The 25,665-nt window shown below is 42.4% G+C and overlaps 1 protein-coding gene and 2 long non-coding RNA genes across 3 annotated transcripts in view; 1 reads left to right on the forward strand and 2 right to left on the reverse strand.

Moving 5' to 3' along the window:
* LOC126866352 (uncharacterized) overlaps positions 1–25,665 on the forward strand; it is a 112,578-nt gene that overhangs the window by 40,638 nt on the left and 46,275 nt on the right. The window lies entirely within an intron of this gene.
* The window catches only part of LOC126866336 (zinc finger protein ZIC 4-like), a 37,993-nt gene continuing 14,257 nt past the window's right edge, over positions 1,930–25,665 (reverse strand). The window contains exons 2-3 of the mRNA XM_050619797.1: positions 6,198–6,367; positions 1,930–3,773 (exon numbers count right to left, since the gene is read on the reverse strand). Coding sequence (XP_050475754.1) covers positions 3,450–3,773; positions 6,198–6,367 — 494 coding nt within the window. The 3' untranslated portion in view covers positions 1,930–3,449. The remainder of the gene's footprint in view (positions 3,774–6,197; positions 6,368–25,665) is intronic.
* Positions 12,818–21,274, reverse strand: LOC126866351 (uncharacterized). The gene is made up of 2 exons (XR_007689855.1): positions 13,976–21,274; positions 12,818–13,270 (listed from the first exon to the last, which is right to left on the reverse strand). It is a non-coding gene; the product is annotated as an uncharacterized LOC126866351 (long non-coding RNA).

Raw genomic sequence — 25,665 nt, forward strand, 5'->3', positions numbered from 1 at the left:
CCGGCGACGGAATTATTTTTTCGCGTCTGGCCACCGGACCATGGAATCCCCTTCCCTCTCTTCGTTGCCCCGTTCCTCGTCTCTATTTCTCTGCGTGTCTTCTATTTCGTCGGAACGATATTTATTCGGTGTTCTCTGACGAGGGTCCAGCTGTTTTCGTCCATCCATGATTTCTGTGAAACGACGAGAGTTTGATTGCGGTCCGGTTGACTGATTGGACGGTCCCGAGCCCGGACGTCGAGTCACGCTTGCGAAAAATATTCGCGAATCTAGCTCTTCTCCGCTCGATTCGCCCTGGATGCTGTAACGATCCTCTCTATCTTCTCTCTCTCTCTCTCTCTCCTTTTCTCTCTTCTTTTTTTTCATTCTGCTGGCTTTTTCGTGATGAAAAAAACCCACAGCCGGTCGAATTCGAAACGAAATACGAGGCATACGGACGATGGATGGAATAAAAAGGAAGAACAAGGAACACAGAAACGACGAAGTAGAAAGGGGAGCATTCACAAAAAGCGAGGGAAAATCCATCGATCACGGGAGGCGATGCAAAGACACTCGGGGAGAGACGTACCCGTGGCTCTATCTGGTGAGGATCTCTCATCCGGGGCCGTGTGTCATCTCAATCGTCCGACCGAAAGAATTCCTTCGTGTTGGTGCGCCGTTTCAGCTAATAAAATCATCTGCATCCGGGCCAGAAATTATCTGACGAATTCATCTGCTTATCAAGCAATAAAATGGCCTCTCTCGCGCGTCCACCTCTGCCGATCCTATCTCTTCTCTCCACCTTTCCTCCTGGTCCCTTCCACGTCTCGCGTAGGTGCCTAGACACATCGTGGCGCCATGCCAGCCGAACCTTTTCGGTACGAACACATGTGCTTGCTATACACGCATATACATCCTCCTTTGGTCGTTCTTTCCTTGCTCGATTTTTTATACTGCCCGTTCAATGCTTGGACAGACGCCGTGCGCCTTTACGGGTTCGAGTATCGGGGGCCAGTTTAATAAGGTCCCTATACGTCCCCCCTTGCTCCGTTCTTCCCCGTGATATTTATAATCCCGCGAGGAAACTGTTTTTATAATCTTACATAGAAATCTCGGAGCCTTCGCGAGCTTAGGTGTGCGTCTTCTTTGCCGTTTCGAGGTTTTCGACGAAATGCGGTAGCTTTCGCGAAGTTAGTTTCGGAGCGTTGAAGATACTGTGCAGGAAATTTAAAAGAATAGCTAAAGATCAGAAGATTAAAGAGGAATATTAATGTTAAGGATGAAAGCATGGGTTGGTATTTAAGGTATTTAGAATTTTACAAGTTAGAGATTTTTAGATTCAATGAGAAAATGCTTAGTCGTATCACGATATAGAAGAAACCGATGTTCCGGTTTCATGGTTGGAGCAGTAAAATTCTCTCGTAAAGGCAGGTATAGGCCGTGCAATAAAAGAAACGTTAATTTCCTCGCGTTAAAGTTATTATTTATTGATACGACGTAATCTCAGGGCCGAGATCAAGGGAGATGCTTAGTCGGCCGATATTCACCCGAAACTGCGCGCCAGTCGGATTCCTCGTCGCATTTTATTATCTCGATCGTTCATAAATTTCGTTACAATACAAGTATAAAGTATCCACCGCCTCCGCGATACGAAAAAGGTCGTCCTCGGGGTCCGGGAGGTATCTTCGCGTGGAGCATTGTCATCGTTCGGGCAACTTTTCAATAATCAATTATACGACGTTAAAATCGTATATTTATGAATTCCTTTTTTCTACAGGAACGATGACAAAAACCGAAAGCAAAATAGGAAAAAAGTAAAACTGATACTCTGATATTAAAGTCTCGATAAAGAGCGAAGTATTCCGTGTTATTTTCGATCGTTTCGTAAATTTCGAAAGAACAGGTGTAGATGATTCAGTACCGACGAATAAACCAGACAATATTCTAATATATCGCATCATCAATATATTTCACATCTTTGCAAAACAAATATTATAATACGATGCAAGGTATGGGTGGATGAACAAGAGATGCATTCTCATCCAACAACCTAAGCATATACGTAACGAAAAAGGAAAGAAAGAAAATTATTACAATAATTATTTGAACTCGCTTGGTTCGAGCCGTAGGTGTCTCGTTTCTCTCTCTGTATTTACAGCATATCACACATAGAAATTATAGCAGTACAATATATTACAAATGGAACCATCAGCCCCCGAATTTCTATTAATCTCGCAACGTTTTCGTCCTTATTTCCCGCTCGACGACGCAAACTAAATAATAATGATCATAATAATAATATATACAACAATAGTACGTCTGTTTGGACGTGACTTCCCTTCTTTCCTTCTTTTTTCCAATTTTCTGTCTCGCAAACCAAGCACGTCGCTCGGTTTTAAAACATCGTTTCGCTTCACTATCAACGTTTTAATTAGACTTAAGCCCGCGAGAAGCGCGTACGATCGGTTGTGCTCGAGGAACAATTAAGCCGGAACCCAGCGAGTCGTTCTTTCGTTTCGCGATTGATAAGTCGGAACACGAACGTGGCTGGAATTACGAGACACGGCGCCGTTGGAAATTGCTTCGACTAATTTGTAACGCCGTGATTGCCGAGACACGATTTTTCGTAACTAAGAACACATAGCAGTGTCCCCTCTCTCTCTCTCTTAATTTCTTTTTTTCATGTTTTTGTTTATTTCTCGCGTTTACTGCAACGGCCATAGCACTTGGTTTAAGGTTCATTCGTATTTACAACCGCACCTCGCCATCTAGATAGAGGTAACTCTCTGTTTGGTACATCGCCAAATTCTCGACGATTATTACATATACAGTTACGTTCGCGTGTGTAATCGCGTTTAGCATCCGTTAATACGATCGTCTTCCGCTTTTTCTCTTCCTTTATATTCTTGTTGATACAATCGTACTGGTAAATAAATACTAACAACACTCGAAAGTGTGTGTTTTCCTAACTTTGGTCACGAGTGTAGGTAGCATTACCTATCTTACAATCCCATTGTCAAATTTGCGGAACAAGTAATCTTGCCGTACTATTACGAAAAACGATCATCCGCGAATACATAGAGTAGAATTCCATTTATTAAAAGAAGAAAAAGGAATTTACAATTAATAACTCGAATCCGATTAATTGAACTCTCATCCATCGAATTCGTTTATGTAAACGAAGAAAAACATAGGTACTGAAAAAGGATCAACAAACTCCTATTGATTCGAACTTCACTTACATCTAGCAACAAGTTCAAAGGAATAAAGTTCTATTGTAACTTATTTAGCACTTCCTCGTGGTCCTCCATTTCTTCTTCGAATAACAGTTTTCCAAAACTCCGTTTTCCCTCCATCGAACGTGTGATCAAACTCGACTTTGATTGCCGACATCGACTATCGTGTATGTTCGTCGAGGTTGCGTTGATCTCGCCCGAGCAATTGGTCATATGGTTCGTTCCCGGCAGGAATTAATAGGCAGTCGCTTGGTGATGCATCAGCGGGTTGAAGTGGTGCGGTCCAAGATGATGGGGCGGCGGTGGACCCGGCAACGGGCTGTGCTGAGGACCCACAGTTGGTGGCTGACAGACGTACCACTCCGTCAACTCTGGGCCTCTGGTCGAAGGATGACTCGACGGAGGATTGGTCGTGGTCGTTGTCGGGACGACCGGAGGCGGTTGAGGAGACTCGGTGTGTCCGGTCACGGACAAGCTACCCCCGCTGCTAGTGCTCTCTTCACCCTCGCTTTCATAGCCCCCTCCTATTTTGCCTTCGCCCAGGGTCATGCCGTGCACCTGGAAGTAAGAGGCGGAGCTTATTCTTAGGTACTCGCTGGAAATTTCTAGCTAGTAGCGAACCTACTAGTCGCCCTTCCCAGGGGTAGGAACCGATGAATGTGTAAAAGGTGGTAGAGGGGTGAGAAAGATAGCAGGGGCTGCGTGGTTTGGGAGTTGAAGTTGAAACGAATCCGGAGGAACATCGATCGTGTTTGTTGAAGATTCCTTGAGTTTCTGTTTTCCTGGTATTTATCACATTAAAATTTATATTACGTAGCATTGGTGTCATTTGTTGTGGACTGCTTGGGATTTTCCTTTTCAATTTCTTACATGGTAGCTACAAAAATGCCGGCTTTCCAGAAATACGTGTACAACTCCCCGATTATTAACTATTGCGAGCGACTTTATCAAGGATGAGGAGGATTAAACGTATAGGTTTGTTTGATAAAGAAACCAGTGGATGAATTCGTAATAGTCCTATGTATTAAAATCAGTATAAGAGTTAGTGTATGCCGGTTGTAATCGTCGCTCGTTCAATGATACTATGCCGATCAAAGAAAGGATAATAATACTGTCTGTTAGGGAGCACATTCATATATTTATATCGATGGATGTTCAAATCTTAACCTTCTTATGTAACACTGGCTGAAAATTACAAGACAACAATAACAATGCGTCCAGAGTCCAGTTGCCTGTAGACCTTGAAAACCAAAACAATCGTTAGTATTCAAAGGCACAATAATATGGGTCTCTCCTAGATGTGAAATTTTTATGCTCATGTGCCGCTACAAGTATCTTCAAGATTTTGCGTAATGTCTGTGATAAACTGCGTGGTAGTTCGAACGTTCTTTTCCTAACTTTTGCGTAGACTCATTTCTCGCCCTTTTGACGATAGAACTACATATCTATCCTTTGGCGATGGTTGAGCCTCTCAATCGATTCTGCGGAGGCGAGAAATCTCGTTCGAGACACATTGTTATATACTTAATATCGCTACTGCTGTTTTTCAAAACTCGATCGATAACAAGTACAGGAATTTCAAAAATTACGCGCGTCATGCAATCCCATATTAGACCTAATGACACAATTGCATGATACTTGATTGGTTTCGAATGACCTAATTTACGTTTCCACGAGTTAGTAGAATGCACAACGTGAAATATCGAACGTGTACCACAGAAGAAAGCGTAGATAGTCGTATTCGATCGTAGTAAGTTATCGCTTCGGAGATCAAGGGACTATCACGAGCAAAAGGAGTGCGCGTTGGCTAAACCGAAGAAACCGGGATCAGGGAGACGAGGATCAAGTCTTCCGACTCTCTGATTCTTTCTGCCGTCTCTTTCTAGTCCTTCGTTCATAATTCAGTGAGCAAATCTCGACGACTGCCTTCCGCGAATCACGGCCGGCGAAAAGCGTGGAGAAGCGAAAGGTGCTCGCTCCTATCCGACGAACCTATCGCGCACGTATCTCGGGAGTTGCCGTTTTGGACGGTTCTGCTTCTCTTTCCGTCTACTATCTTTCTGTGTGTGCCACAGATAATTTCCTATTAAGATTCCGTAGCCGTTCGTGCATGAACCTTTGCGCGCCTGGATACCCGGCAGCCTTTCTTCCCACAACCGTTTTTTGCCCATTCCAAAGTGTCTACTAGCGTTTCCTAGCGTGAAACGAAATGGCAAACACGATAGGGCCATTCTTCATATACTTTGATACGCGCCTACGTATATGTGTGCAAGATGATATAGGAAAACAATTCGAGACTGAACCGTGGAAATACGGAATCGCGTGAAATGGACGATTAACACCGTTGAGCGTTCGTAATTTAATTCCGAAGCAAGGAGTAGTGTGGAAACGGATGTAATTTGGAATGAAATTATAATTCTTCGAAGCAGATATCTAACATTTCGTCGGTATTAATGATTTTGATTAGGAAAATTAGAATTGCTAATCCTTCAAATAATAATTCCTTCGTTTGGAATTTTTCCGTTTCTATTCATGTCAGTGAATTATATAGTGATTTTTTAATATTTTTCTATTAATAGCGACAAAGGCTACGAAGTATAACAATTATTAAATATTTAATTGTAAAATCGTCGATTAAAAGGAAACTTAGTTAGCTCGAGAGAGCTTCCTTGCAATTATCTCAATTTCAAGGCAGAAGCTTCGGCTCAGTTCGCTGACTTTCGGTTGAATTGAACGAGAGAATGACGCACGGTAAAATTCCATAGTTTTATAAATACGACCGAAGAAATGAAACTTAAATAGAAGTTTGTTTCATTTTCTAAATGTTATAGCAGATGATTTACTTTGGATATCTATATGTGTTCGTATATTATATGCATCGTGTGCTCTTTCAATTTTACCATTCAAATGCGTAAACATCCGTAGTTTACTGATAGTAAAGTGGAACGGAGGTCGAATGTTTCACGACTGCAGACGGCGTACCTTCATATGCTTGCGCAACGAACTAGGATGTGTGTAGGACTTGTCACAGCCGGTAACTCGACAATTGTACGGCTTGTCCGACGTGTGGACGTGACTGTGCTTCTTACGGTCGCTGCTGTTCGCAAACCGCCTCTCGCAGCCTGAGTATTCACACTTAAACGGTTTCTCGCCTGGAAAAAGACAGGAATTAATGACTTGTAATTGTGCTGGCTGCACTCGTGCCTGGCTACGATAATTGAAAACCGCTTCGGAATCACAGGAAACTAACAGCCCGGAATAGAAATGTAATTGCTACATCCTTTCTCTATCAATAACATGTGCAACATCGTACAAATGATTTAAATGTAACGTGAAGGAAATGTCCCTTATACGAAAGATCCTTGTTTATACGACGTTGAGTCTCTATTATTTGAATTACGACCGAGAGTAATTTCAGTTATACAAGTACCAATATTTATTTCTATGAAATTATAAGTAGATTATATGTATATTTGTGCAAATTTTTGTTATCTACATAATTATAATATATTATAAAAAAAGACGAAATCTGGGTAAAAAATTATTTTATCTTCCCATAAATGTATAAAAATTCTCATCTTACTTTACGTCTTATCGAAATCTGAATCCAACTTCAGCTAAACTTTCTCGTTACTTTCTCGTTCAAAAAAGGAACAGTTGAAATTCTTATAGATAAATTCTATTATCCGAACTAATAAAAAGTGCTGCAAGGGATACGTAGACCGAATGTCTATCCCATCCGAAAATCATACAATCTGCTTAGTCCGGTCGTTCTGTTCGGATAAACAAGGTCCCACTATAATTTAAAAGGAAATGCAAACAGTATCTGGATACACGATCGTCGAAAGTTTCCAGGGAAACGCAGTTACATTTCTAACCGGAACAGCCTAACTATTCGCAATTACAATTATCAGGAGGCCAAAGAAGGATCTTGAACGAAGTAGGAAGGGGCTGGTGAAACACGGAAACGGGCAACAGGAAAAATATTTTCTCCGGGGCAAAGAGGAAAAGCTCGCGGGCTTCTCGTAGAAGCTACAATAGGCGGCTCGAACGCGATTATATCGTATCGCGGACCGTTTCATCATGATTTCGTGGATATCTTGATGAGCACCGGTGGAACATTCTCTCCGCTGGTGGCTCCTTTTAGCCCGGGGGCGAAGAGAGGCGCAATGATATCGAGAGATAAGCTCCCCTGCACACGAATAGCCGCCGTCGTCGGGGCGCAACGAGACCGTGTGGCGTGACTCTTATTTATTTCCACCGGAAGTTGACTGGAATATATTTTACCGTCGGCTCACACCCCCGCCACCCCCCGCGGCCCCACACGCCGTAGACTCCCTTTTTCCGGGACTTCCTCCTGGCGCTCTCTCGGAGAAGTGCGGAGACGCGAGAACAGGAAGCGCAAACTTGGCGGATTTTTTATGGGGAAAATGGTGGCCAACTTTGCCCTTTTTCGCTTAAGGGAGTCAGGGAGAAAAGGGAACGTCGCACGGATTCAACATCTTAGCCCGTCAACTATAGAGACGAAGATTCTCTTTTTTAATATTTTCTGTTTAAAATATTATTCCAATTTTTTTCTTTTTTAATTGGAAACTATAATCGAGAAGGTCGGAGTTAATAGAAGAATAATAGAGATTCTGTTGCGACGAGTAGCGTTCGTTTTCTTCATTATGAAACGTTACGTAACGTGTGTCCCTCTTTGTAATTGTGCGAGAAAAATTGATATATTTACTTGGAATTAATTTTCACCGATGAAAACCAACGAGTAGCACGATCATACGTGTTAATTCTGAAATCTTCGCCGGAATCTGTCCGGATCCTAGAAACGTACGAGAGTTAACGTCAAAACGTAATTAGAATAACAAACGTATGTTCGTATTTCATATTTTTGAATAATTCACCGACTGGTTGCACGATGGCAAATCGCGAAATTCATTTTTCCAGCGTGGTATCGCGAGGAAAGTCTGGACGTTGGGCGCGAATAGGTACAAAGAAGCATGGTGGGTTTTCGCGTACATGCCGGTGAACGTCGTTATTCATCTCACGTGTGAAAAGCGCGATAACATTGCCATGTTACAGTGACGTATCGCCGCGACACAGATTATATTTAAATCGCTCGGACGTGGAGTGCGGGTACTTATGGCAGCGGCGTCATAAGAAGGCGTCTTAAATATTTATGAAGCTGGAAAGATAGCGGTACGCGCGAGCGCGCGCGTTCTCCCTGTGTCGCCGCCTTATCTGACGTTTCACATGCCTCAAACTCCCTCGACTTGCCACCATCGGTGAGATTTCAACGTTGTTTGCAATTTGCGGACGATATACGTGTACACTCGATACGCTGCGAACCGTATCGAGAAACTTCATTAAAGAAAATGTACGATTACTGTTCGAGATTTCGTTTATCAGCTTGAAAATTTCTGTAGGAAAAATAAAGTAGAATAACTTTAGTACTACGTACTTTTTTTATTCAATTACGTTTAAAAGACAGTATTTTTGACTCTGGTACCACCACATTGTTCAGAACTTTCTATTTCTCTGTTTTTACAAGTTTTATATTTCAATTGCTGATAGTTTTAACACTTAGTCAACCGAATATGGAGATCTCCCCTCTGTAAAGTACATCGCTGCGTGATCGAACGGGGAGATCTCCCTTTTTGATTTTTGCAGCGCTTTTTCATTTTTTTTTTTTTCGTTATTATCAGTTAGTTATTGTTTACCTGGAATTGTTCCCAATTAATTGCATCACTTTTATAAAGTACAGTACGTACTAAAATACACCAATCTAGTGGCATTCAAATTAATTAAAGAGTTACACTATCAGTTCTGACTAAATAAAGTTATAATGGAACGATACCACATTGTAAAAAATATTAATTTTACTTTTTTTTTTACAAAGGAGTTTATTTAGTCCAGAAAATACAGATTTTAAGTACATTATTCACAATAAACATGAACTTTTGTAATGGTATGTTAGGTAAAGGTACCGATACGCGGCGGTACGACGTAGCCATGCTGTATTATGTGTCGGCGCTTTACATTTTTTGTTGTATGATGCAGTTTTTGGATTTCAGCCTCTGGGGGGTGGAGCTTTTTTTTTTTTTATTTTTTTTTCTGTCCTGAAAAACTTGGTCGCAAAACAGGACGCTTCGTAAAAAATATTAATATTAAGTAACTAATGACTTACACGAACTATATTATACTCCATTACTTGTTTCCGTTGCAACTAAATTGAAATTATTCTCAACTAGATACAATGAATTTCGTTTCACACTCTTTTTCCTCTCTTTCCACTCTTTTTCTATCGCAGTTACTTTTTCCATAGTTGCAAATATTGAACTTGTTTCATTCGTATTATTAAAGAAATTTGTGAACTTGCTTCGTAAAACCGTTATAAATTTTACATCCGACCGGTGATATTGGCAATTTTCGATTTCGATGGTTTACGAGACAAGAGTAGGTCGCTTCGTTCCGCCCGATTCATCGCGAATGGATCTCCACCCACAGATTCGCACCTACTCGAGAAACCCTTCTCGGGGGCCAATCGAGAAAGACAGAGTGAAAGGGACGAGGGTTCCGAGGTGCCAACGACGCTCGGTTTATCCCTGGCCCGCACGTACAAAAGGAGAATGTATCCCTGAGTTTCTGTGGCGCGCTCCTTCCAAAAACGGGACGATTAATAACTTTTCAAATCTGTCCCCGGCAGGGTCGTGAGCCCGCCGGGACCGCTTCGGTAGCGAGCGCGTTGGCAAATAAATAGCAGATAAATAAAAGCTCGCGTCTCTCCTACGTCGTGCATTCTGTCGTGCGCGCACAGGGTTGCGTGTGCAGATGGCAACAATATGCCGTGAAATATTGCCCCCGTTGGTCGTGTGCGGGGTTCTGTACGCGTGTGCGTGCCTCGTCCAATAGGAAGAGGCCTCGATACACGCCCGATCCCGTGGCTACGTGTCTCTCCTTTTTACCTCTCTTCGCGAGACACTGAGATCCAAACGTAAGGGAGAAACGAACAAGACAGTTGCAGTAAGCTTGGAGAATTCTGGCTAAACATTAATATCGTGACGATTGCAATGAAAGGGGTGGCTTCTTGAATCTCAATACAAGAGCGATTGCAAGTAATTTGCTTAGTTGTTAAGTAATTGGCTAGTTGATATCGGAAGATGGGAATTTCATTTGAATCGCTTAGTCTTGATGCGTTCTGCTTTTTTTCCAGTACGAAATATGTTATATGATTCAATTCAGAGACGTGAAATTTCTAATTAGTTATACGGTATTCGATATAGAAATCAATTCATCATTTTACGCATAACTTCCTGTGTGCTTGCGATGCGTTCTTGCCTTTTCGGAAATAATACAATAAAATATGTCTGAAGTGCGTGTCTTGTTCTTCCATTTTTAAATTGGGATAAAAATGAAACTAAATAACTAATCGATACAATTTTCATACTAAGTTAAAGGTGGAAGTCCAAACAACAAGATAGCAATATAACTTAGGTGCTTTGAGCACGTTGACAAAACAAAGGAATGTGCTAAGACCAGCTATTGACAAAATCCGCAATCACTTGGTTGCCAATTCAATCATTCTCAAATTACGATGCATCTTCCTTTAGACGAGAGGCGTGAATCAGTTTTCCGCATTGACATGTCAATTCTAGCCTTTTCGACCTTAGATTTCCTATTTAGTATCTGTAGGCTCTAACAACGATCAGAGTTTGATCTGTTCGCAGAAAAATACTCTATATAATGTGACTCATATTGGCATTCGTACAAAGAGACGAAGAACACGGGTACATTCACGAAAGTGCATTGTACGAGAGGGAAGAGTAACGCGAAAGAGTAAGCTTGCACAGGGGACACGCAGACGCGTATACATAAAGTGGAGATTCATGGTGCAGTGGGTTATACACAGTGTATCGTGGCTGAGGCAAGAGGGAGACCCAAAGAGCAGTTCCCGAAGGGCAGTGTAGGCACCGTGTTATGACTTTCAGAATGGGGAGGCACAATGGCCCAGATCCGCGCCGGATAAAATAGTTATTATAATCGTTTTGGCTACGGCCAGTATCGAACACAGCTGAGTGAGCGAAAAAGAAAGGAAATGTGCACGCGTGTGCGTTTTCAATTCGTATACGAGAGCCGATGCAACGCGGATTTCGAGATTCACGATGCACCCACGTCCCGAATCCAGATAGTCTCCAAAGAGAGCAGCTTGACGTAGAAATGACTGGATCAGAAAAAATACCGATGCCAATCGGAGCTTGACTCGAAACGAGCTGAATCCCATCCGCGCCACTGTGTTTGTAGAACTTGTTATTCAAGATGAAGATTCTTAACTTGTAATCGGAGGAACACGATGGTCCAACATCGCCGAAGATGGTAAAAACTCTCTTCGGGGATGTTAACGATCTCTTGGTTGTTCTAAGAATTTTTTTAATCCGCATGCCCTTAAACCAGATGTTGCTACAATTATAAAATTAAAAATCAATCTCTTAAGGTATAAATTTTTCTTTCGCTGAGTACGATAGTAAGAAGGATTAAATTCGTTGTGCTAAAAAGACAATAAATTTGTAAAGGATATATTATACGCGTAAAAATCAATGATTTAAATAATCGACTGAACTAAAACGAATCTATTCTTGTCTATATTAAGCGAAGGATGTGCTAACCTACTCCGTTAACGGATTAAGTATCTTTTTCCGCTATTTAAGAAGAACACTGAAAAGTGCAGGTGGAAGGTGAGATTTGCATTTAAAAGAAACTCATAGATCTCTCGTCAGAATAGAATATAGCACCGGAAGATTTACAGCAGATACACTTCCGTTTCGGCGAAGACTTGAGCATTCCGTCGTTCTTTCGTCGACACGGTTCACACCTTGAAGAAGCAGCCTGGTATAAAGGCAATCTAGAATTCTATTTTTCTTGGAACGCTTCTTAGTGGAAAAACTCATTGAACTGCAGTTTTCGGAAAATCTCCGGAGTGATATATAGGCGTACACCATTGTACAGCTTTCAAACTGTCTTCTTTCTTTTTTTTCCTTTGACCATCGAAGGATAATGGATGATTTTTCGCGACCATTATGTTGGAAGAGGACACCGGGTCCTAGGTCAGCGGACATTGTTACAAGGCGTAGCAGAAAACCAAGCCCTGCTCGCTCGTTTTTCAAGACCTTTCCACTACACTCCCCCTTCATACTCTCTCTCGCCCATCCCCTATTTTCGAAAGGTTGTCGTGTGGATAATTTTCTTGTTATTCGTTCGGTATTAGTGAAAACCGAGAAATTGTCTCTGTATTTTCTGTATTTCGATCGCTTATTTCTGCCAGATAAGATCCACGAAAAGTCGATGGGATCGGTTTCGGAGGATCGATCTTGCCACGGATTAGGACCCATGAGATATTGGATCTAGATAAAATCCATGAAGGCCCGCGTTTTGTAAATTGATTGCGCCGTACCCTCGTCTCTTCTTCTTCTTTCCCTCTTTCTCCTCTCTCCATTTTCGTTCCTTGAAACTTCTCCACCAGCCTTCCAACGAGATTTCTGTCCTCGTGGCGAAAGTCTGGAGATCGAGACGCGCAGATACAGAGAAGCAAAAGAGACTGGAAGAGATCGCGCGCGGTTATGATCGATGAGCTTTCCGTGGCGGGATAAAAGCAGGATCGAAACGTGAACGTCGCGATTTAATGAAAGCCGCACGAAACTCTCGGACACCCAGCTGCCGTTTCTCTCTCGGGTTGGAATTAGAATCGAGATCGTGATCGGATAATCATTGCGGGGCCGAAAATGGAAGTGTCTAGTACGCGCGATTCATTGCATCATGATTCCCGTTTACGTTTCACGATGCCCTGGCCTCGTGCACGGTTGCACTCGTGCGTGTTCGCCTGAACTTCTCCCTGGTCTTCTTTCGCGTTTCTACTGTCAGTCCGTAGAACGCGTCGCGTGTCGTAACCTTCTACTGGCATTTCGATATCTTCGTGGACGTTTAACGAACGTGCTTCGTGCACCTTTCAAGACGTTATCGACGTGTTCGATGAACTTCGTTCACAGTGTAGACTTCTTTGTTCTCTGCAATTATATTACAAACGTAAATCCCGAGATTACAAAGTGACGTGTGAAAAAATGTTTCAGGATAAATATATCAATCTTGTAGCATACAGTATAGCATAACAGGATAAAATATTATAGCCTTTATTTTTATGAACCTCTTTTAATGCTAAGAAGCTGAATATTTTAGCATTCTGCGAACTGTTCGTTACTGGAAAAGACGAAAAATTGCTTTGGAAAGTGATAGTAAACGTGATCCATAAATAATAGTAAAACGTTTAAAAAGAAACAGAGGGTATTTTTAATGGAATCTTATATAATTCCATAAGGAATATATTATCGTTAAATTTCTTTTAAATTTCACCATGGACTTCTCAAACAGCCAAATACATCAAATTTATGACTTTATCTTTCTTGTCCTTACACCAAACGTATCTCTTTATCTAAGATAAGGAATCTGGAGATTCGGTCGCGATTTTCCAATCCCTTCGGGAGACCGATCGACCAGAAGGATAACCTGGCTTCGGTAAGACATCATTCAACGGCCATTCCTTTATCTTATCTCAAGATCTGTAGTTGGTGTTTCGGTGCTATCCGATAGAGGATTCCTGCACCGATGTATCATGGCGAAAGCTGTGTTCCGAAAAACGTGGCTCGTATTGACGTCACAGGGAGACGTTTAGAGGAGAAGAGAAAGAAGAGAGGACGAACAAACACTCGAATTACCTTCGTGGTGAAACATCTGTCGATGGCGCTCGCCCTTTCAGAGGCAACATGGTGGAATGATCGGCGCATCAACCGGTAGTTACGTTTACCCACGGATTTGCGGTTCTTTTTTTCCGAACTCGTCTCGTGCTTTTCCCTGGCCCCTCGACTTTTCCCTCCAGTTTTCTTCCTCGCTTGCCGATTCGCAGCGGCGGAAACGTTCCCCAAACCTCTAGAGTATCCTTGATTCTTCGCCCTTTTCCAGGCAGGTTCACGTGGATGCATCCAGGAATTCTCGTGCGCGAGAAGCTTCCCATTTTGTTTCCATCATCATAGTTCGATACATCGAGCTCGATACAGATTCAATATTTTTACAATAGAAACAGGACAAAACTTACATGTTATTTTTCCATGTCAAATTTATTCGAATTCGTTATCGAATGATTCATCCGCGTATAAAGCTTCATCGTTTCCCGATAAAATCAAGTATAACAAGAGAATAATCCATATTCGACGCATTTCTATTACCTACCACAACCACAGTATCTTCAAAGATGAAATTTTTCCCTGGAGAAGCAGTCTGTTTCTCGCCAGATCCAGTTCCTCAGGACCAGAGTGTGTCTCATTCTGAAAAAATCGCGAGGGGATCTTGATTTCTCGAAAATTCGGTAGCCTGGTGTCCTGCACGTAGGTGCAGTTTAGAGTCGTATATCCTTGCCCGTTATCTGAGTCGGGATGCTACTGTTGCACTCGCACACGCTCGCCCAGAACTCGCACGTACACGCGCGCGTCCACTCGACGGACTTTCTCTCGCGCCGGTTTACACGACGTTTATACGTGTTTATGTAAACTCGGACCGTAGAACACACGTGTTGCTGCTGGCGGTTGCTGCTGTCGCTGGCAACTAATCTTCCCTTTCCACTCTTCTCCTCTCTCTTCTCTTCCTTCGTTGCTCCGCGGTTTCCTTCTTCGTGGTCCTCTCTCGTTTCTCCTCTAGGCTTGGAAGTCAGATCAAACTGAGAGATTTTCAGAAACTGCCGGCATAAAAGATAGGGGCGCCATGGCCACGGTATGCCGCTGCCCATCTAGAGTTACCGCAGGGTCGGTATACGAGGTTCCTCCGGGTTTATCCTCGTGAAAACAGAAAATCCTCACGGATTTCGGTTTCATCTTGGGCCCCTGAGAGTCCGCTTTGATTACACGGAAATTGATACTTCGATCGGAATTTCGTGGAAGGGGAAAATGTTAGGCTGAATGTTGACCCAGTGAGAGTTAGAAGACAACGGTTCCGTGTGAGCAGGTTAAGAGGATTCCGAGCTAACTCTTCCCTGTGATCGCTACCGTACGGCCCTGGCCAGCACAGGCCTCCCCGTATGCAAAACGCGAGTTATTTATTCGTGGAAGGTGGCATTTTTTTGGACACTGACCCGCGCGTATATAGTTGTCACGGCGCCGCGTATCTTTGCACCGATCTACCATAATTGAATATCCTCTCTGGCAGGGAGGAGCAGCGTGAATTCTCTTGTTCTTCTCTCGCCAACGGACTCTGAGAATCTTCTTAGGCTGCGATTACAGTGGATGCGAACTCAAAACGTCGAAGCAATTAGATACGCGTGTATGTAGATTCTCACGAATATACGCATCGCAGTCCTGAGTTGTATTATTCGTTACAAGGCCGATTCGAGCGAATTTACGTCCAATGTAACACGATAGTCTGGAACGTTTGTGCAAGAGCTACAGCTATTTTTCATCGCCTTCCAGTAGAATCTTCCAATTTCGGAGACATTATTCGTGTATCTCGATGCAAAACGTGCGATCCCAATATCGTAGGGACTCATCCGAGCGTAGATCCTATGGTAAACGGACTCCGAAGCGGCTCGAACCGACAATATTGGAGCGTGTGCCCCTCGACACACAGGTACATAAACAGAGCGGTGGTGGCGGCACACACGCTCGAGGGTCCTCGACGATCGGCATTGAGAAGCAAAAGTAGGTGCGCGCCCTTATCCCCCATTCAACAGCCACTGAAAGTCTCGTCAACTTTTGCACGGGCCACGTAGAAAACAGCAAACAGATTTGCCCGAGATATCCTTCTCTCTCTTTTTCTACCCTTAAATGGAAACGAAAGAGGGCTGCGTGAAGCTTGGACCGCTTTGTTGTATCTTTGTGCACCGGTGCTAAACGGCAGAAGAGGCAACGATGAATAAGGAAACTGAACAGTGGAAGAGAAACGGAAGGAGACAGTGAGACCGCTTGTTAGAGGGCCTATTGTAAAGATTTTTCACGAAAGGAACTTTCCGATTCGTGCCGCCGGAAAGCTTGCACGCCGATCGAGAAGCTTTCGCTTTTTGGTAGGATATAGGAGGAGGCTAACAGAGTGAGATGTGAATATTTGGTGAAACTAAGTGAGAACGAGACGGAGTAATCGGTGAAAAGAAAACGCCGGCAGATTAGCATTTCAGGTTTTGAGAACCGGAACGAATTGTATTTCGAGTGCCGCTGTTCGTGTACACGGCTACTTAGGTCCACTTCTGTCGTTCTTAACCCTCGACAGCCCTCGCTTTAGCCTGTTCCTTGTGTCGTTATGATCGACGTAATTCTAAGCTGTGTTTTTTCGAAAGTAAAAATCGGAACTGTAAAATTTCATCGTTTATTTTTATCTTCAAAAAAAAAAAAAAAAAAAAAAAAGAAAGAGAAAGGATAGAAAAAATAAATTTGACATGTATTCGTTTGATTTCGATCAAAGAAGAAAATATCGCCATGTCCTGGCGATTCAGAAGATGAAATAAACGAGCAATACGCGACAGAAAGCCTCTTAAAGTCGGATCTCTTCGGAAAAGTTTCGATTCTCCCCTCGGTGGGCAAAAGCGGCGTTACAAGTACCCTTGCAGGCGTCAAGAAGGAAGTTGGTGATTTACGCGCGGCCAAGGATTAAGCGGGGAAACGCGATGGATACTTTGAGGGAGTATAAAGGCGCGAGACGAACACGGCACATGGAAGCGCCTAACGAGAGCAACGAGAAGGTGTGCGTACCATCGAGTTATCAGGTAACCGAGAGAGTCGCGGGTTTCCAGAGGCGATGCCTCATCGAATACCTTGAAGCCGAGACACACGTTGCCTCGAAACGATGTAAATTCAGCGGCTTTCTGTACCCGTTTTGCTTTTACTCGATTCGCTCGGGAAAGGATTAAATCATGTTCAAGAAGCAGGGAAACATTGACTCGCCAGTGTATGTCAGTCTTCGTGTAACCCGTGCGAGATTAGTGGAGATCATGTTAAGCAATAACTCAGAGGACCGTTTGGAACATCTTTACACGCGTTTAAAAAATCGAACTAGACCTGGACGATACAAGGATTCTGCCGACACAATGGGCCCGTTCACGGATGTTAATTCGAGAACACCGGAATTAGATGATTACGAATGGGATCATCGGGGACTTTGTCATCAGAAACAATGCTAGGGCAATGGTGGAACGCCGAATTAAACGCGCTTTAGTCACGGTTAATTTGGTTAGCCGACGTTTAGGTCATTAATAGATGCCGGCGTAAGATCGATCGGTATTTATTGACTGTCGATGATTCGACGATTTCTATGGACGACGTGGATCGTCGACGGACTTTCTGATCTCTACCCTTTTCCTCTCTAATTCTTTTCTCTCCATCGGTTGCTTCGCCCTCGATCTCTGTTTCGTACGCGAGCAACCTTTCGAAGTTGACGTGGCGCGGCCTGGTCTCGTGTGTGGGCCAGTTTTAGGTTTATTAATGAACAGAGCCGACCCGCACTCTGGCGATTAGACACAGGGCGTGGTGGAGAGATTGCTAAATCAGATCGCGTTCCAGAGCTGCAGCCGCATTATCCTCCGGCTATTAACGAATATCTCTCGACACTCTTTCCAGGTGAAATTTCAACCCCTTAACTTCTTGGCCTTACTTACGACTTCTTTAGAATTCGAACGTTTGACGTTCGTTGGTGGAACCGTGCTAAACCACCCCTAAATCTTTATTTTCATTCAAATGTTCATTTCTCTTTAGAAAAATTGCCGATCGTTAAAGACAATGCACACACATAGTACAATTACAATGATTCTCAAATTGATCATGACGTTTCGAACGCAGATAGTAAAGCATTCTAGCTGAATCTGTTTTGGTCGGCTTGATGTTACAATTCCAAGGTTGTATACCCACACTTTTATATTTATACGCACGCGTTACTTGCATCTACCCACCTTTGAAATTGCATTCTGTCTTCATCAATAATGTCTTTATTTCAAGCAATAATATTTGTGCCACTGTTCACTTTGTTTGCTTCCTTACGTCAAATTAGATAAATTAAATAATGGAATCGACAACGCGTGCATTACTAGCAATGAATCTATTAATATCGACTCTCACGACTAAAAAAGTGTAACGCTGCCGAATCAGCACGACAGAAAGGAACGCCAATAGCCTCGCACCCCCGGAAATAATTTCTAGTTAAGCAAAAGAGATCCTGTGGAAAGCCCCGGTAAACGCAATCTCGGGACACGTTCGACCAACGAATCGAGCTTCTCGTCCCTCTTGTCCGATAGGGGTGCAGAGCCACGGGAACCATGTGCTTCGAGGAGGAGCAAGGGGGCCAATCGGTGAACGAAGGGGAAAGGATCGGACCGATGGGGATCGGTGGTCGGGAGTGGGAGAGAACATAATGTTTCCCACAGCGCGAGGAGTTGTATATTTTACGATATGGCGAGCAATTTGACATCTCGCGCGAGGCATAATTCACGCCCGTGTGCAGGCCGTGCGTGGCCTGGACCTCGCCACCCTCCTACGTTCGCAATGATAGCGACTGGTACGTTGGTGTGCGTGTATGCATCGACGCGGGGAACACGCAAGAATCGCATGAAGGATAGCTCGTACACGCGTGCACACGCACCGAGCGGACAGGTACGCGCGCGTCCGACCGCATCGAAACCATTAGAGGCTTGGACTGTTCGTAAATACTACGATCGTTTTCTTTCTTTTCCTATTTATTAGGTCGTTTCGTAAGTTTTGTGACTTTCGTTATCAGAAAAAAAAAAAAAGAAAAAAAAGAAATATGAATTCGATCTTGAGGTTTTCTACCTCTCTTTGTTAAAATATCCTATTTACCGCGTGGAAGTTGAAGAAAACTAAAGCTCCATCATTTCCTATATATTGTCTTTGTCTTTGTTCGTTCAATTGAAAGTATCTAGTCATTAGACTGTGTCATATAACTTGAGATAAAAAATGAAAAGTAGAGAAATCGCAGATAGGATTCCTATTTGAATTTTGTAATTTTGTTTGGAAGAAATAAAACGATAACGATAATCGAAATAAAAAAATGTTGGTAGAGTTCTGTTTCGATACTCTAAGAATTCTCCTATTCTATTCACCTATTTTTCATCGATTTCCCTCAACGAGCCAAACCCTGTAAAGAGGCGTGTTCGATCTCTGGGTTTCGTTTGGATCAGCTTCGAGACCATCCTAATTGATTGTTAATTATTTCCCGCGATGATTAACGAACTGTAGGAATGTCGTATATGGACGAGTCTGCTCGTAAATGGGAATCCATGACTCGTTTCTCTATTTCGATTCCTCTCGTTCGTCGACAGTCGCCTCTTCTTTTTATGGGAATATCGAAGGTTGGTTTCCATCGTGGTGAACGTCGAGATTAAACGTTTCGACGATCGTCTCGCCATCGGTTGCGCAACGATTCTTCACTATGATTTTAGGATTTATGATGGAAAGAAACTCGTAAAACCCGTGCAATCCTTTCCAATGAATGATTGACGAATGACAGTCGAATAAAAATACCTCGGTGGTCGTTTGCCCGTACAAGCGGATAGAGTTCGTACGCGGAAGCTGGATTCTAATCTCGCCACAGGCCTCCATTTACCGGCGTGAGATTCGAACCGCGCGTGTCTTTTTATCGCTGATACGCCGTTGGCGTGCTCGCGTGTCGTTTCACGCTGGAATTTTATTTATCGAGACTTTTCGCTGTCCGACGCCTGGACGTTCTCCCGGCGCGTTTTTGCCCGGCTCTGATTAATGCCTCGCGTTTCAAAATCCAGCCCGTGTTAGATCTTCGTCCACATCTATCATATTAGACCCGAGATAATATAAAATGCTCCAAGGAAAAAGTTACATACGCGAGGTTTCAAAGTACCCAAAAACAAACTTTGATATTGCCTCATTAGAAAACATTTCTACCATAGCAAGACTACAAAAGACTGCAAAGCAAACTTCATTGCAATCTTATTATAATAAATTGAACATCAAGAACCAGGAAAACATTTACACTTTAGCCCGTTAATCTAGTAACTCGTCATTCGAATTGCCAATCCCCGAAACGCGATACCGTCTTTGTTCGATGATCCTCTGTTCAATCACGCGTACTTTCAAATCTTCTAAAAGTGAATTTCAGATCGCATTTACGTTCGCAAGGGTTGCAACCAATTCGATTAAGATCGATTTAAGAAAGTTGATGAATTCTAAGACGTTTTTAATTAAAGGGCACTTCCACGGTTTCCTCCATAATTTTCACGCGAGTCAGGTCGCCCGGATCGACGACTAACCGTTTCAGGCTGTGGTTCGCGCACGTTTTACCGTTCTCCTTGCCCGCTCGCATCCTAATTAGCCGCTAACAATACGCAATCTGCGTCATCTATACGCGGCACCGATTCTTGCGCTTTGCCTAACAACCCATTCTACTGATTGCGCCGCAACAGGCAATAAATCTACGTAATCGGGGGTCCGGTAAGGCGCGCTCCGCGATTTTAACACGTGTACAAACTCGCTCGATAGTTATCGCCCGCGCTTTCCAGACGTGAATTCTCTCTCCTGCAAACGAATGATTCTACCCGACATTTTTCCGAGATCGACTCGCATAGTTCCGCGCTTGCATCCGCTCTACGATATAAGATCGCTATTCAAAAGCGGAAGTTTAGGCTGATACGTTTCCTATGGGAACTTGTGAAATGAGAATTTGTTTTGGTGCTGGAAGACGTGCAGAGCAAACGTTTCTTATGGCAAAGCGTGATCGATCAACCAAAGAGACGAGGTGGATTAAACGTGTAGATTTGTTCGATAAAGAAACGAGTCGATGAATTCGTAATAGTCTTATGTATTAAAATCAGTATAAGTGCAACGGATAGTGTATGTCAGTTATAATCGTCGCTCGCTCAATGTTATTATGCCGATCGAAGAAAGAATAACAATATTTATATTCTCCCTTAGGGAGCACGTTCATGCATTTATATCGACGTTACCACGAAAAATTGACCTTCTTAAGGGGGAGGGGAGGGGGGGGTAAGGTTTTAAGACTTTTTTTTTGCATTTTTTGTATTTTTTTAATTGAATGCATAACATCTTAAGAATACTGTGTCAAAATTTCAAGTCGATTGGAGCAAAATTGACGAAGTTACGAGTATTTTTATACATGTCGGATGATATTACCTATTCGACCCGAGCGTGCTATTGTTACTTCGCAGACATTTTTTTCTCTATATAATACCTAATCTTACCCTCAGAGTATAGTACTTAACGACTTAAGTACAAACCTCCTTATACCTGTACTGTATATTTTGTCAGTGTAGAGTAAAAAATTTAGTGTAGGAGTAAATATTCCATTTTCATTAAGTTTTGTGTTAAATTATTACTAAAATGCCTAAAAAAGTTACTAGATCTGATAGACAATCAACTGGTTCGAGATTATATCGACGTAGAAAAATTGTACCTCCGCATAAACGTAAATACGAAGGCACTTCAACAAATAGCGCGTCAACTAAAAAAATAAAAGTGACTGTTGAAGATCAAATTACGAAGGATCGTGAAAAATATTATAGGATAATTGATTTTTTATTAGTCTTTTCAACAATTACTACGCTAGTGAAGAGGTAAACCGATAAAATTCGCTTATGAACGTTTTATACCAGATTTTTTAGTGTTCAAAATTTTAAAGCGTTTTCCTCACAATTCACGTTTTCAAAGTCGGTGCCCCCGATTACTTCAAAACTACTGCACCGATCTTGTTGAAATTTTGAAAACTACTTCTGTACATAATTTGCGAGGTAACGCTGTAGAGTTTTTCAAATTTGTTAATTATTTGTATTTTAAAATAACAAATTAGCCGAAAATTTTCGCACAAAATCGCGTTTTTCACAAAAGTGAAAAATTGAAATTTCGAAAAAATCTTCGCAGCGTTACCTAGGGGAAGCTGTTACCTAACGAATGAACTTTAATTTTTTGATTTCTGATGACCCAGCACCACGTTCTGAGGGGCACCGCAATTATACTTTTCTCCGAGACACGTCCGAAAAATTGCTGCCATTGCCGTATTTTTTAATATTTCTCCGTGAAAATTTTATACAATATTCTTCGAATATCGTACTTTAATGTACTATTGGTTTTAAAAAAGAAATTTTAACTGTATCGTCAGAAAAAATTCACAAAAACATGCCTTTTTTTGTACGAATTAACCTTCCCCCCCCCCCCCCCCCCCCCCCTTAAGTAACTCCGGCTGAAGATTACAAGAAACGGCTATAACAATCTGTCCCAATTCATTTGCTTCTAGACTTTATAAACTGAAATAATCGTTGGTATTCAAAGGTACAATAATACGAATCTCTGGCAGATTCGAATTTTCCATTTCCACTTGAACCTTTTTCGCTCATACGCCGCTACAGAGATATCTGCAGTGGCAGATATCGGATGGCTAAACGATGACAATTAATTACTAGATATTCCATTTTTAATTGGGAAATCGAAGTGATAAAAGTATTAAAAAAAAAAAAAAAAAAGGAAAACGACATTTCTTTTAATCGAGAGGAATTTAAATTTCACGTGGAATTCGATGGAAATAGAGTGGCTAAAGAAGAATTCTTCTTGAAGTTAATTATAATATAGACCAGATCTCGAAATCCCGTTGTAAAGGGACACAGACTCACATTCAGAAGCCCCAAAGGTCCGCCTAAATCATAAGAATCCTTTTTGTAAAGGGATTGGAAGTTGCGCAACGCATTAACCCTTCGGTTCTTGGAGCGTCAGAAGCGTGTCAGAGATTCGTACAAGGAAATAATAACGTGCAGCATGGCCTCTGATAATTTCCTCACCGGAGGGTACACGGCGTCGGGTTACGAAATTAAATTATAATACAGATGCCAGAGAAGGATCGACTTCGAACCAGACGCGTATTTCTATGACTTTTAACGGGTTCTACGGGTCAGTACGCGCCTGTCCAGTCCTTCGCTTCTTTAAAATATAGAACACAAAAGTCTCGTCTCGAATTTAAGAAAGGAAGCAAAGGTTGCAAGGTCGAGACGTTGCCGAGAGGTTAGTGGAATCTGCGCGATATTAATTAAACTCTTAATTCGTTCGACGACAAATTATGCCTTAGCATCGACCACTTACATAATTGTTCCAGCCCCCGACTATATTTCGTTGCTCGGTCTGCGATCTAGATAAGCCTGCGTCCTTTACGAACTAGATTCGTGGCATTCTCGGGATGCCTCTTTCTGGTATTCCTGGTATTTCTGCCAAGTCTCTTGGGAATTATTTCTATCCTCGTAAATATATCTCGCGGCATTAGTACATTGGTCAAAAAACGAGCATACGTAGAAGAAACTTTTTGATAAATTTATAGTGGCACATGAGCTAGAGAACAATTCAAATCATGTTGTTGTTTTGCCTCGGAGTATCAATATCGTTAGGATACACATAATGCAATAATAAATAAACTCTGCGTAAAACAATATCGTCGCTACGTGCAACCGTTAAATAAATTTGAATTTAAATTTTCCGGCTCTCCCCCGACCAGTATAAATAAACGGACGCGATTGTAAGGAGTTCGGTTATCAATGAGTTATAAGCGATCTTATCAGCGATTTACATATTGTCTTTAGCGAATCCGTTAGTACGAGCGTCTTAGCGAATATTGTCTGTATTATTTATTTATCATTTTAAAATACACTTGACGGGTTCAACAGCAAGTTATCTCGTCATTACAACTCAACCAACCATCCTCTACAAATTTTGAAGAATTTTAAGCGACCAGATCGACCTTTGATCGAAATGAGATCATCGATGAGAAAATCACAGTATTTACATGGATCGAGCGTATATAATACGTATCAGGTTGCAAGATATTCTCAGTCTCCAAATATTCTTGGTCCAAATATTCATTGGGAACGATAAGATCACAGACTCTGTTATAACGATATTCACGAGGATCACGCGTGTATATAAAAGGTCCCACGATCGTCAAAAGGGTTCCAGTGCCAAAAGTCAAGCGAACATCGTTGGTACACGCAAAAGAGAAAGAGAGAGGAAAGGTCCCTGCGTGCGCTCGCACTAACGACCTATGTAAATGTTCTATCTGTTATCCTTGTCCCTTATCATTTTATCCTCCTCCGCCAGTGATTCCAACGGAGCATAGGAAAAGAGGGAAAGATGAAGCGAGAGAGGAAATTGAGAGAAGAGAGCGGATGGAAAAGGAGAGGAGAGAAAGAGGGTCCAGCATTCCAGAGCCCGGTCTCGACCCGCGACCCTCGCCCCCTAAATCATCCACCGCAGCTAGGCCGTAATTCCGTTTTGTTTTCTCTGCTCTTCTCTCTTCGTTCCCTCTTTTTTCCTCCCTCTCTTCGTACCTTCTTCTCTCCTTCTCCATTTTCTCCGTTTTCTTTTTTTTTTTCGCGTTTATTCCTCCACCTTTTTCGACCTTTCCTACCAGACCACGGAGACAACCGCTCGACCCTTCTTCGTTGTCTTCTTCTTCTTCTTCTTCTTCTTCTAGTTCTCTGGTTGTGCGAGTTTGGCGAGGTTTGACGAAGGGATTTTGACTGTGGGAAAATTGTTTGGTGGAAAGGATGAAGTGACGAGACCCGTTGACACGGTCCGGATGAACCTTTGACTTTGGACCAGGTGAAACGTCACATATGGATGTCGATAGCGTGCAGGATGAACTGACAGTTTCGGACGATAAACGTGACGATGCGTTATAAAAGGATTCACGCGGTGAGGATGAATTTGATCTGTACCAGCGATTAGTTTCATATCGGACGAACACAGAACATTTCTCCACCGTGGTTCTAATCCAAAATTTGATATCGCGTCGTGAAGATTTTAAGACACTTTATATACGCGGAAAAATTCATAAAATACTTCGAATTTCTACTATTCAAAAGAAGATAAAGCATCACTGTTCCTCGACGCTACCAAACCAAAAGTTCCAAGAACCATAATAATTCAGATATCTTTATTTTTCGATCGTAATTTCTCCAACCCAAAATTCAATATCTTCTAATCACAGTATCAAAAGAATAGTAAATATATTTTATGTATCGTTGCAAGATCCACAATGGACAAATCCAAAGATACTCCAATTTCGTGCAATCCAAAGGCAAACCAACCGAGTTTCCCTCGAACGTCGTCAAACCAAGAAATCCTCAAAAATCACAAAAACCACGTCCCGCCGTCTGCTATTGCAAACGATACGCCTATTCTCGCCGCGTGGAATCTCGCTAAGAAATACTTCCCAAGGTGTGTCCGGACGATCCGGATACCTGGTATCCCGTGACATTGCGCGAGAGAAGCGCGCGTACGCGAGTTCTCGAGCGCAAAAGAGGCAAGTGAAACGACACGCAGGAGTCGGTGTCCCAGGTCTCGATGCCGATGCTGCCATTTAAACGGTAAAAAAGTATAATGTTACGGACACTCGA

This window comes from Bombus huntii, chromosome 6 (genome assembly GCF_024542735.1).
Source record: "Bombus huntii isolate Logan2020A chromosome 6, iyBomHunt1.1, whole genome shotgun sequence".
NCBI lineage: Eukaryota > Metazoa > Arthropoda > Insecta > Hymenoptera > Apidae > Bombus > Bombus huntii.